The sequence below is a fragment of the Oncorhynchus clarkii genome, chromosome 4 (genome assembly GCF_045791955.1).
Source record: "Oncorhynchus clarkii lewisi isolate Uvic-CL-2024 chromosome 4, UVic_Ocla_1.0, whole genome shotgun sequence".
Lineage (NCBI taxonomy): Eukaryota > Metazoa > Chordata > Actinopteri > Salmoniformes > Salmonidae > Oncorhynchus > Oncorhynchus clarkii.
This window is the reverse complement of record NC_092150.1, coordinates 52191853-52204949: the sequence shown is the minus strand read 5'-3', so window position 1 is coordinate 52204949 and position 13097 is coordinate 52191853. Positions and strand designations below refer to the sequence as shown.

Sequence of the window (13097 nt, the reverse complement as noted above, 5' to 3'; positions counted from 1 at the left end):
GTCTTGAAAAAGAAGGGTCAACACTGCAAATATTGACTCTTTGCATCAACTTCATGTAATTGTCAATAAAAGCCTTTGACACTTATGAAATGGTTGTAATTATACTTCATTATTCCATAGTAACATCTGACAAAAATATCTAAAGACACTGAAGCAGCAAACTTTGTGGAAATTAATATTTGTGTCATTCTCAAGACTTTTGGCCACAACTGTACATCTACATGATGTATTGTTACACCATGTAGGAGCAGTATTGACCTAGTCTGTTCATTATTTACATCTATATGATGTATTGTTACACCATGTAGGAGCAGCATAGACCTAGTCTGTTCATTATATACATCTACATAATGTATTGTTACACCAACAAAAAAAAAGGGAAATTATATTATTTTATACTGATACAATTGCTCAGAGAAAGATATTTAGTTTAACATGTCATTCTCAAAAGTTAGGGGTCTGAATTATTGGCACCCTTGTTTTCAATACTCCAGCACCCTCCCCTTGAGAGGATAACTATACTGACATGTTTTATGAGATTAGAGAACACATTGGGTGGGATCTTAGACCATTCCTCCATACAGAATCTCTGGTTTATTTTGTCTGCACTTGTGGACTGCCCTGTTCATTTCAAACCACAGGTTTTCAATGGGGTTCAAGTCTGAAGACTGAGATTGCCATTGAAAATGTTGATTTTGTGCCCAATTAACAATTTCTTTGTGAATGTTGATGTGTCTTGCTGGAAGATCCACTTATGGCCAAGTTTCAGCCTCCTAGCAGAGAGTTAACCAGATTTTGGTAACCTGGTAGTGGGTAAAGTTCATTTATCTATTTTATACATACATTGTTGCTCATCTTTATCAAGGGTATCAATAATTAGGTGCTTATTTTGATATCTAGTTATTTGACTGAATCACAAATACAGATGTGGAGTAGATGTAGAGTTTGTTTTAATTTCTCATAACTAATCAAACAATACTTGTTGCTCTTTGTACGTGTATAATATTCATATTTAATAGAGAGAAAAATAACGTTACCCTAAACTGCTTTATAATATTATAATTCAATGAAGGAAAAAAAGTGTTCCTTCCAGACAGCAGATGGCGATATGTTTCTTTCAGGAGATGTTTCTAGTGTGACGTATAATCTAGTGGACGGAACGCTTCTTCAACAACTGCAGCCACCTCGGTAGCTCGCTAGTCAACAAAGTCGGAACAGTCAAGTTCTTTAGACAATTTCGTGGTTCACTTGCCACAATGATTTAAACATACTTATGTGGAAACAACTAGCTACCCCATTTAATGTAATATTTAAGTTGTAAGTCAACTAGCTGGCTGGTTAAGTTAGCACTAGTCTAGTCGCTAATGCTAACTAGCTAACATCCCCGAACATGAGTTCACTAAACTACTCTCCTCCTGCTAAAGAAAAGAGGATCTGCTGGACGGAGAAAGAAGTTCTCGTGAAAGAGGAGGAAGAAGAAGAGGCTGTTACAATACAAAAACAAGTAGAGGGTGAGGCTGTTACAGTGAAAGAAGAAGAGAAAGACGTTACAGAGAAAGACGCCTTCAGAGTGAAAGAGGAGGAGGAGGATGTTGCTTTGAAAGAAAAGGAGGAAGATACAGTTTTTGGAATGGAGGATGAAGTGAAAGAAGATGAAGACGTTTTTGGAATGAAGGATGAAGAGGGGGAGATTACTGTCACATTAGAGGAGGACGAAGAAGAGAAGGCTGGAGATCTGATTTACACCAGTAAATACAGTGAGTACTATCTTATAAAGCAGGGACACAAACTCTGCAGTTGTTGAACTAATGTGTGATTTTTAAAGGGGCATTCCACACTTGAATATGTTTTTGTACTGTCGAAATTGTTCATGACGTCCTCCAGTGATTTTTAACTTTTCCTGTTGAAAAGTGATATATAAAGTCAAATATTCAGTAAAGTATAAACACACTAAAGGGAAACAAATAAATGTTTTGAGCAAAATAGTGTTTTTTTTAGACAACTGCAAACTTGAAGGAGTGAGTGATGTCATAGTAAGGCCTTCAAGGAGTTGGCTTAATGGGAAATCGTGATGTCATCCAATAGGCGACAGATCTTAATTAATCTTAATTAATGAATATTCATTATTCTTTTTAAAATCCTAGCTGTTCTGTCAAGTTGGTTGTTGATCGTTACTAGAAAGCTATTTTCAAGTCTAGCCATAGACTTTCAAGACGATTTATGTCCAAACTGTAACTGGTTTAGCTTATTGTCCTGTTAGTACAGTTTTATTTGTATTCAGATCTCTGAAAAGCACTCTACCTACGTAACATTTAGTGTCTCCTTATGTTAAGCTGGTAAAACAGTTTTCATGGCCACAGAAATCCTAAATCATTTCAGAGTTCGCAAAATTAAATGGTTCTAACCGAGAGTCACCGTAACTGTATTCACAACACCCAAATGGATACTGTCATCAACGCGGGTCTTCAATAATTAGACATTCTTAATACTGTAGCTACAGTGGGGAGTATTTGATACACTGCCGATTTTGCAGGTTTTCCTACTTACAAAGCATGTAGAGGTCTGTAATTGTTATCATAGGCACACTTCAGCTGTGAGAGACAGAATCTAAAACAAAAATCCAGAAAATCACATTGTATGATTTTTAAGTAATTAATTTGCATTTTATTGCATGACATAAGTATTTGATCACCTACGAACCAGTAGGAATTCCGGCTCTCACAGACCTGTTAGTCTTTCTTTAAGAAGCCCTCCTGTTCTCCACTCATTACCTGTATTAACTGCACCTGTTTGAACTCTTTACCTGTATAAAAGACACCTGTCCACACACTCAATCAAACAGACTCCAACCTCTCCACAATGGCCAAGACCAGAGAGCTGTGTAAGGACATCAGGGTTAAAATTGTAGACCTACACAAGGATGGGATGGGCTACAGGACAATATGCAAGCAGCTTGGTGAGAAGGCAACAACTGTTGGCGCAATTATTAGAAAATGGAAGAAGTTCAAGATGGCGGTCAATCACCCACGGTCTGAGGCTCCATGCAAGATCTCACCTCGTGGGGCATCAATGATCATGAGGAAGGTGAGGGATCAGCCCAGAACTACACGGCAGGACCTGGTCAATGACCTGAAGAGAGCTGGGACCACAGTCTCAAAGAAATCCGTTAGTAACACACTACGCCGTCATGGATTAAAATCCTGCAGCGCAAGCAAGGTCCCCCTGCTCAAGCCAGCGCATGTCCAGGCCCGTCTGAAGTTTGCCAATGACTATCTGGATGATCCAGAGGAGGAATGGGAGAAGGTCATGTGGTCTGATGAGACAAAAATTGAGCTTTTTCGTCTAAACTCCACTCGCCGTGTTTGGAGGAAGAAGAAGGATGAGTACAACCCCAAGAACACCATCCCAACCGTGAAGCATGGAGGTGGAAATATCATTCTTTGTGGATGCTTTTCTGCAAAGGGGACAGGACGACTGCACCGTATTGAGGGGAGGATGGATGGGGCCATGTATCGTGAGATCTTGGCCTACAACCTCCTTCCCTCAGTAAGAGCATTGAAGATGGGTCGTGGCTGGGTCTTCCAGCATGACAACGACCCAAAACACACAGCTCGGGCAACTACGGAGTGGCTCCGTAAGAAGCATCTCAAGGTCCTAGAGTGGCCTAGCCAGTCTCCAGACCTGAACCCAATAGAACATCTTTGGAGAGAGCTGAAAGTCCGTATTGCCCAACGACAGCCTCGAAACCTGAAGGATCTGGAGAAGGTCTGTATGGAGGAGTGGGCCAAAATCCCTGCTGCAGTGTGTGCGAACCTGGTCAAGAACTACAGGAAACGTATGATCTCTGTAATTGCAAACTGTACCAATTATTAAGTTCTGCTTTTCTGATGTATCAAATACTTATGTCATGCAATAAAATGCAAATTAATTACTTAAAATTATGCAATGTGATTTTCTGGATTTTTGTTTTAGATTCCGTCTCTCACAGTTGAAGTGTACCTATGATGAAAATTACAGACCTCTACATGCTTTGTAAGTAGGAAAATCTGCACAATTGGCAGTGTATCAAATACTTGTTCGCCCCACTGTATTTAGCTATCACATGTTCAACTATCATCAGCTGATCCAGGAAATCATTTTCTGAATGCCAGTTGAATGACAAACATCATGACACGGAACAACAACCAAAGTGCTTCTTCATTCATTACTCTGGTAAAGACAGTTATGCCGTGCTCCATGTTGGATCCAACATCCCTAACAAATTGATGTTTATAACGTGTTTGATTTACAGTAGGGTCTCGTTAGTCTGTTTGGACACGGAGATACTTAGCTCATAATGTGTAGAGAACTGTTCCTTGATGTATAGGCTATATTATTTAATTTTTATTTACCCTTTATTTAACCAGGTAAGCTAGTTGAGAACAACTTCTCATTTACAACTGCGACCTGGCCAAGATAAAGGAAAGCAGTGCAACAGAAACAACAACACAGAGTTACACATGGAATTAACAAGTGTACAGTCAATAACACAATAGAAAAGAAAGAAAGTCTAAATACAGTGTGTGCAAATTGCATGAGGATGTATGGCAATAAATAGGCCATAGTAGCAAAGCAGATTACCACTGGAGTGATAAATTAGCAGATGATGATGAGCAGATGATGGTGTGTAAGTAGTGCTACTCGTGTGCAAAAGAGCAGCAAAGTAAATAAAAACAATATGGGGATGAGGTAGGTAGATTGGGTGGGCTATTTACAGATGGACTATGTACAGCTGCAGTGATCGGTTAGCTGCTCAGATAGCGGATGTTTAAAGTTAGTGAGGGAAATGTAAGTCTCCAGGACTATAGAACCACACACAGCTATTTTCCTTTATTCAGGACATTTAGAATGACAACACATTACAGAGTAGCCTAGTGGGATTATTCACAAAATTATCTGGTGATCAGGTTATGAAATGTTATGACAAGACATTTTAGTTTCCATGTTTCACCTGAAATATTAAATGATTTATAGTTCTGTTAGGTGAAGTTATGGGTTCTATAGTAGGTCTATGTTGTTGTTAGGTGAAGTTATGGGTTCTACAGTAGGTCTATGTTGTTGTTAGGTGAAGTTATGGGTTCTACAGTAGGTCTATTTTGCTGTTAGGTGAAGTTATGGTCCAATTTGGCAAACACTTAGTGGACAAACCCTTATGGTCAGGCTTTTGGCAAAGCTAGCCAAATTGCATTTTAAGTGTTTAAAAAAGAAGAAGTATAAAGCAGTTGATTTGCAACAATAACGCAAACATTATATTAAGCAGGACATTCAAACGAGCCTTACAATTCTAATCCAAAAGTAATGTGAAATGCACTCATAAGCAACCTGGAAATGGAGGCCTATTTTGCTGTCTGCCTATGTTAACTCCAGTGAGTTTTCCCCCACGGTGGTGAATTAGTGAATAGACACAGAGCTTAATGTGAGCTTACTTGAGTAGCACTCCTGATCTTGCGATGATAGTGAGCTGTAATATTCAGAATACATTGTGGAAACTAAAGTCTTTGCTCAACATTTTTGCTCCATGCAGATATACTACATCCGTAACTAGTGGTTTTCTCATCACCAGATATACTACATCCATAACTAGTGGTTTCCTCATTACTAGATATACTACATCTATTACTAGTGGTTTCCTCATTACCAGATATACTACATCCATAACTAGTGGTTTCCTCATTACAAGATATACTACATCCGTAACTAGTTGTTTCCTCATCACCAGATATACTACATCCATAACTAGTGGTTTCCTCATTACCAGATATACTACATCCGTAACTAGTGGTTTCCTCATCACCAGACATACTACATCCATAACTAGTGGTTTCCTCATTACTAGATATACTACATCTATTACTAGTGGTTTCCTCATTACCAGATATACTACATCCATAACTAGTTGTTTCCTCATCACCAGATATACTACATCCATAACTAGTGGTTTCCTCATTACCAGATATACTACATCCGTAACTAGTGGTTTCCTCATCACCAGACATACTACATCCATAACTAGTGGTTTCCTCATTACTAGATATACTACATCTATAACTAGTGGTTTCCTCATTACCAGATATACTACATCCATAACTAGTGGTTTCCTCATTACCATGGAGGAGTTTCTGCAATCAAATTGTGTGTGCATCGCCCCTGTGCCGCAATTTTACCCAACACAGAAAGGGGCCTGTATTGGAGACCAAAAGTAATCTGGCACACTGCTTAGGATTTAAAAAACTTTAACTTATTTCTGGTTACTGCTAATGTGAAAACAAGACTAAATATAACTATTGTTGCTATCTTGACAGTCTTGTCAAATAATTTAACAGACGTCATTTGTTGTACAACTTCATGGGTATGCTCTGGGCATCATCTTTTACCTCAAATAAACAGTGGATTTCTGCTGTTGTGGGACTTTATCCATCTGTCTGACTTTGTCATTCACACAGGAGAGAGACGGGACTATCATGGATCCTCTGGGGATCCTCAACAATATCATGATGCTGATGAGGCAGAGAGTCTCTCCAGATCAGAACTCCGCAAGAAACACCAGCAGAGATTTATAGGGAAGAAATCTCACTGCTGCTCTGACTGTGGGAAAAGATTCAACTCTTCATCAGACCTTAAAATACATCAACGAATTCACACTGGAGAAAAACCTTATGGCTGTGATCACTGTGGGAAGAGTTTTACTACGTCTAGCTATGTAACTATACACCAGAGAACACACACAGGAGAGAAACCATATGTCTGTAGTCAATGTGGGAAGAGTTTTATACGGCTACAAACCCTGAAAGCACACCATAGAATACATACTGGAGAAAAACCTTTTGGCTGTGATCACTGTGAGAAGAGTTTTTCTACATCTAGCTATCAAATTATACACCAGAGAACACACACAGGAGAGAAACCATATAGCTGTAGTCAATGTGGGAAGTGTTTTACTCACATCAAAAGCCTGATAGTACACCAGCGGACACACACAGGAGAGAAACCGTATAGCTGTAATCAATGTGGGAAGAGTTTTTCCACATCTAGCTATGTAACTATACACCAGAGAATACACACAGGAGAGAAACCATATAGCTGTAATCAATGTGGGAAGAGTTTTACTCAGCTAAACAGCCTGATAGTACACCAGCGGACACACACAGGAGAGAAACCGTATAGCTGTAATCAATGTGGGAAGAGTTTTTCCACATCTAGCTATGTAACTATACACCAGAGAATACACACAGGAGAGAAATCTCTTAGCTGTAATCAATGTGGGAAGAGATACTCTGATAAAAGAGCTCTGATTAAACATCAGAAAATACATGGAGTTGTTTCATGATATCAATGAAATTATGTCTCAATGTAGAACCTAAACGTTTGCCCCCTGTTCTATTGATTTCAGCATGATATTAGCCTCGGGACAAATCCAGGCTCTGAATTGATAAAGTACTATTTATAAGCTTTAACAAAAACTGAATTAAAATGCAACACTTCAAAATGTAGCGAGCTGTTTTCTACAAACTTGTCCTCTAACCAATGCTGTACACATTCTCAGATTCCCATGTGGTTTTTAAGCTCTTAACTCATCGATATCATGTTGAAATCAATTATGACTGATAAGTGTTGCGTTCCTTTGTTTAGCGACCCCTACATTTAAATGCATCACTCCAAAATGTAGCTGACTGTCTTATGCAGGTTGTCCTTTAACCAGTGAGGTGAAAGATTTCTCCTTCCAATTGTTTTTTTTAGTTGTGTTAATTTCAACATTAGGTACAACCTGATTTCCCCCCTAATTGATATCAGTGATTTATTGCTACTTGTCAAAACAACAGTGTTTCTGGTGCTTGTGCAGTTTAAAAAAAAAAGTAATATGATTATTGTGGCAGATGTTTGTGTATATAGCACATGTTATGTTTTCAATATATCACAAACTGTTTCTACATATTGGTTATTGATTTGGACATGTTAAAACTGTGTTTTGTTATTGGGGCTGTCCCACCTAGCAAAATATAATTGAAAAGATGTTGAAAGAAGACCAATCGGTTGAAAGATGTATTTTCTGGTCGTTTTTTCAATTACTTGAAAACAACTTAAATTCAACGTACTTGCAGTCTATACACATGGACGCAGTATAATACGTCTATAATCAATTGTATTAACTATCTTACGTCACGCCAGTATTTCTTAACAATATTCAAGTGCTAATTGACTTCATTCCACATCTGAAGAAGCATGACTCAAATCACCTCATATTTCAAACATTCAGCCTGACAAAAGATACATGTTTTATTATTCCATGCCTCACCATTAAGTTAATTATTGCCAATACATATTAACAAAGGGGTGTACATTCGGTTTTGATATTTCATATTTACAATTTAATAATCAATCATTTATGCAATCAACTGACCATTTTTGGGTACAATTATATTGACATTGTTGCCCTACTTTTATAATATCGGGGTTCATTCTCACATGTGGTTGCTGATTGTCTAAAGGGTGGGCAGTCAAAAAGGTTTGTGTTTTGCGTTTAGCCATTGCGTTGCCATGGATCCCAATTGATTTTGACTGCACGTTATTTTGACAGAGTTCTAGAAGCTAGTGAGTTTTAGGAAGATGAGAGTTCTAGAAGCTAGTGAGTTTTAGGAACACGAGAGTTCTAGAAGCTAGTGAGTTTTAGGAACACGAGAGTTCTAGGAACACGAGAGTTCTAGAAGCTAGTGAGTTTTTCAAAACTTGTGAGTTTTAGAAAGAAAAAGGAGAAAAAAATATAATATAATAAAAATATATTTAAAATGTGTTTTTGCTTGTTTTTAATTGTTGCCTTCCAGTAGACACCATGTTTATATTGGTGAAGCATTGTAGTTGATTATAATGTGAAATGGAAGTTGTTTTCTGGTGGTGGTGAGCAAACATGTCCAACAAAAATATAGGATATATTTGTTGTCTTAAGGGGGCGAAGGTGTTACAGGCTTTGGTTTTTCCATTTATGTTTTGAGGTTGGACTTTAGCACATAGGAAAGGGGTATACCTAGTCAGTTGTACAACTGAATGCATTCAACTGAAATGTGTCTTCGGTGCATTGATTGGTTTCACCTCGTTAGTCAGTATGTGTTACACCTGTGCTGGCTTGTCCATCTCATTAGTGGGAAGGTGTTTCACCTGAGCTGGTCCAGGTTCTATGTAAGAGTGTCTGGCCCAGTGCTCCAGTTGTCTTGATAGATGTGTAGAGTCAACACCTTTAGTTGCGCTACCTTTTTGGTTTGCATCCTGTCTTTAAGTGTGGTGTGGGTTTTCCTTTTGTATCCCTCTTCTTGGGCAGATTTAGCTGGTGTCGTGGTGGGTGTCTTTTAGGTCCCAGTTGTTGTTACTAGTCAACTTTCAGTGGACACCCCCATAGTGTCTTTCAGAACCCCTCGAAAAACCCCACCTGTTTAGTTGTGGATGTTAGTGACTCTTTGTTAGTTCCCTTTTCTTTTTGAGCAACGTTTTATGGGGAACGTAAAAACAAACAATGTAGTAAAACAAGCTTATATTTTGGGTTGGATATTGCATCATTTTTTTTGTTTTTTTTAATCAATGGCATTTCCTTAGAATGTTCATTAGTCTTTCAGTTGTTAGTCTTGTTTTTTTATCCTCGTGTGTACTAAATATTGTTTATTTTCATTGTTTTTCTCCTGTGAAGTCATCGCGTTCCATCCATGTCTGAAATGTGCTGTATAAATAAAGCTTGATTTGAACAAACAAATGAACCCAATGACTGACCAATGAACAAATATGTGTAAAAGCAACACATTTCTTGGTCCATCTTAATATGAAAAGCGATCACTTTTCAAGCCTGCTGAAGGCGTGGTGGAGTGGTATACACCACCCCCGGCTCTACCAGGGGCTTGAGGTGGTCTCCCACAGCTCTGCTTATGTCATGTTCTGTGGCCTTGCTGTTCCATTTCTTGACTGCCCCTGAAACACAGAAACACATTTAGTCATATTATATAAATAATTTAGGCCCGGTTTCACATACAAGGCTTAAGCTTAGTCCCAGGCCAAAATGCTTGTTTGAGCTGTCTTAACTCAAAGCAACTTGCACAGACTTACCTTAACATAGTGGTATATGTTGCCTGTTCTGGACTAAACATAGCCGATTGCAAGTGGGCAGATTAGAGCTACTTTAGGTCTAAAATGAAGTTTAAATTAATCTTTCAAAGAGGCAGGTTTAACTTCTGCTTCGCGCTGTTTGTGAGGGAGCAAGGACTATTTGGAATATCTAAATGAAGGCCAACATGCACTACAGAGTCCAGCCAGACCAGTACTTGTGGATAGGAGTAATCCATTAAATTACTTTGAGACCACTTTCGTATGTACAAAGAAAATGCATTGGAGATATCTCTGCTTGAGCCTAGACTTTCCTCTCTGTCTCAAAGAGGAAGGCCTTTACCCAATTCTCTCAAAGTTCTGATCACTTTGAGGTTTTTGGCATCTGGAATCTTTTATCGTGAAACTGGCTATTTGTGTGGTGCCAACGAAGCAACTGTGTGTTTAATCGTTCACAAAGTCTGCAGGGCCATTTGTGATCTGAGGAGTCTTTACATCAAATTTCCTGATGCTGCTGGCCAAGCCCCCATAGTGCAATTCTATGAATATGGGCAGTTCCCAGGAGTGATTGGCTGGTTAGATGGATGTCATGTTCCCATCAAGTGTCCATCAACTCCTGATGCTGAGGAGTACCGTAAACATAACAACTGGTTTACCATCAACTCCTGATGCAGAGGAGTACCGTAACCATAACAACTGGTTTTCCATCAACTCCTGACGCTAGCGAGTAACGTAACCATAACAACTGGTTTTCCATCAACTCCTGATGCTGAGGAGTACCGTAACCATAACAACTGGTTTTCCATCAACTGCTGATGCTGAGGAGTACCGTAACCTTAACAACTGGTTTTCCATCAACTCCTGATGCTGATGAGTACCGTAACCATAACAACTGGTTTTCCATCAACTCCTGATGCTGAGGAGTACCGTAACCATAATAACTGGTTTTCCATCAACTCCTGATGCTGAGGAGTACCGTAACCATAATAACAGGTTTTCCATCAACTCCTGATGCTGAGGAGTACCGTAACCATAACAACTGGTTTTCCATCAATGTTCAGGGTGGATGCACTCCTCATTTAGAGTTGTCAAACATTGTTGCCCGTTGGAAAGGTGCAACTCAGGATGGAAGGATTTCCCTCAACTCTTCTTTGGTCTCAGTTTCAGAGAGGACAACATAGTGGACTACTACTTGGTGACAGTGGATATTAGGGTGAGAAACATGGTCTACTAATAGTTACTACATAGTAACATGGTCTACTAATAGTTACTATATAGTAACATGGTCTGCTAATAGTTACTACATAGCAACATGGTCTACTAATAGTTACTATATATTAATATGGTCTACTAATAGTTACTACATAGCAACATGGTCTACTAATAGTTACTATATATTAATATGGTCTACTAATAGTTACTACATAGAAACATGGTCTACTAATAGTTACTATATAGTAACATGGTCTACTAATAGTTACTACATAGTAACATGGTCTACTAATAGTTACTATATATTAATATGGTCTACTAATAAAAGAAGATACAAAAGAAGATACTATTTGAAATGTCCTCTTGGTTTCGCCTGTAGCATCAGTTCTGGGGCACTCACAGACAATATCTTTGCAGTTTTGGAAACGTCAGAGTGTTTTCTTTCCAAAGCTGTCAATTATATGCATAGTCGAGCATCTTTTCGTGACAAAATATCTTGTTTAAAACGGGAACGTTTTTTTATCCAAAAATTAAAAGAGCGTCCCCTATATCCTTTAAAGGACACCAGAGAACACACACAGGAGAGAAATCGTATAGCAGTAATCAGTGTGAGAAGAGTTTTACTCAGTCAAACAGCCTGAATAGACACCAGAGAACACACACGATAGAAATCTTATAGCTGTAATCAGTGTCGGAAGAGTTTTACTCAGTCAAACAGCCTGGTATCACCAGAGAGCACACACAGGAGACAAACCTTACCACTGCTCTGACTGGGAAGAGCTTTGCTTCCCTAAGAAACCTGACACAACACCAGAGAACACACACAGGAGAGAAATCGTATAACTGTGATCAATGTGACAAGAGATACTCTCATACAAGTGGTCTGAAAATACATGCAGGAGATCCACGGAGTGTAGAATGACCTCCCACACCAGACCTGGGTAGTAAAACACAGAATGTGGAATGATCTCCAACACCAGAACGCTATACATCAAATCACATTTTATTTGTCACATACACTTGTTTAGCAGATGTTATTGCGGGTGTAGCGAAATGTTTGTGTTTTTAGCTCCAACAGTCCAGTAATATCTAACAAGTAATATCTAACAATACACACAATCTAAAGGAAGGGAATTAAGAATATATAAATAGTTGGACGAATTATGTCAGAGCGGGATAGACTAAGATACAGTAGAATAGTATAGAATGCAATATATATATATATATGAGATGAGTAATGCATAGACTAAGATACAGTAGAATAGGATGCAGGAATGACATGCAGGAATGAAGGAAAGATGAAGGAAAGATAGTAAAGGTGCTCAGTGACGTTGTTGCAAATGGTGGGGAATAACCAATCACGATGAGGGATTGCCAGCTGTGAACGCTTTAGCATGCTGGAGACAACCATGAAGAATGTGAATGCAGGATACATCAAGTGTTCCAATGGTGTCGTGGTAATTTCCTATATTACTAAATAAGGAGAGTTACAAACCACACACCAGTCAGAGTTATACTTAAACTTCATATTTTAATAATATCAGCTTCACCATAGCCCTGTGACTCTCAGATCAATTCAGTGTCTATAAATTCATTCTCTGAGAGTGTCAACATAATGGCAACTGAGATTTTTTATAGCAAAGATCCACCCCCTAGTTGACATGACAAACCACAGATAATAGTAACTTCACAAAGAAAGACTTTTACTTGAGAGAGGAGTATCCCATAGCCAGACAGCATTAGCTATAAATTATCGTTCAGTTTGG

General features: G+C 38.7%; 1 protein-coding gene across 1 annotated transcript; it reads left to right on the top strand.

The window, feature by feature from the left end:
- The first annotated feature begins 1200 nt into the window (after nucleotides 1–1200).
- Nucleotides 1201–9741, top strand: LOC139406922 (zinc finger protein 180-like). Its single transcript, XM_071150085.1, has 2 exons — nucleotides 1201–1757; nucleotides 6483–9741. Exons 1-2 carry the CDS (start codon nucleotides 1391–1393, stop codon nucleotides 7364–7366), a joined length of 1251 nt encoding a protein of 416 aa, XP_071006186.1. The 5' UTR covers nucleotides 1201–1390; the 3' UTR covers nucleotides 7367–9741.
- Nucleotides 9742–13097: the final 3356 nt, after the last annotated feature.

Coding starts and splice junctions, on each gene's coding strand:
- LOC139406922 (XM_071150085.1), top strand. CDS start 1,391: ATGAGTTCACTAAACTACTCTCCTCCTGCTAAAGAAAAGAGGATCTGC. Junction 1,758..6,482: donor GATTTACACCAGTAAATACA/GTGAGTACTATC, acceptor TCATTCACACAG/GAGAGAGACGGGACTATCAT.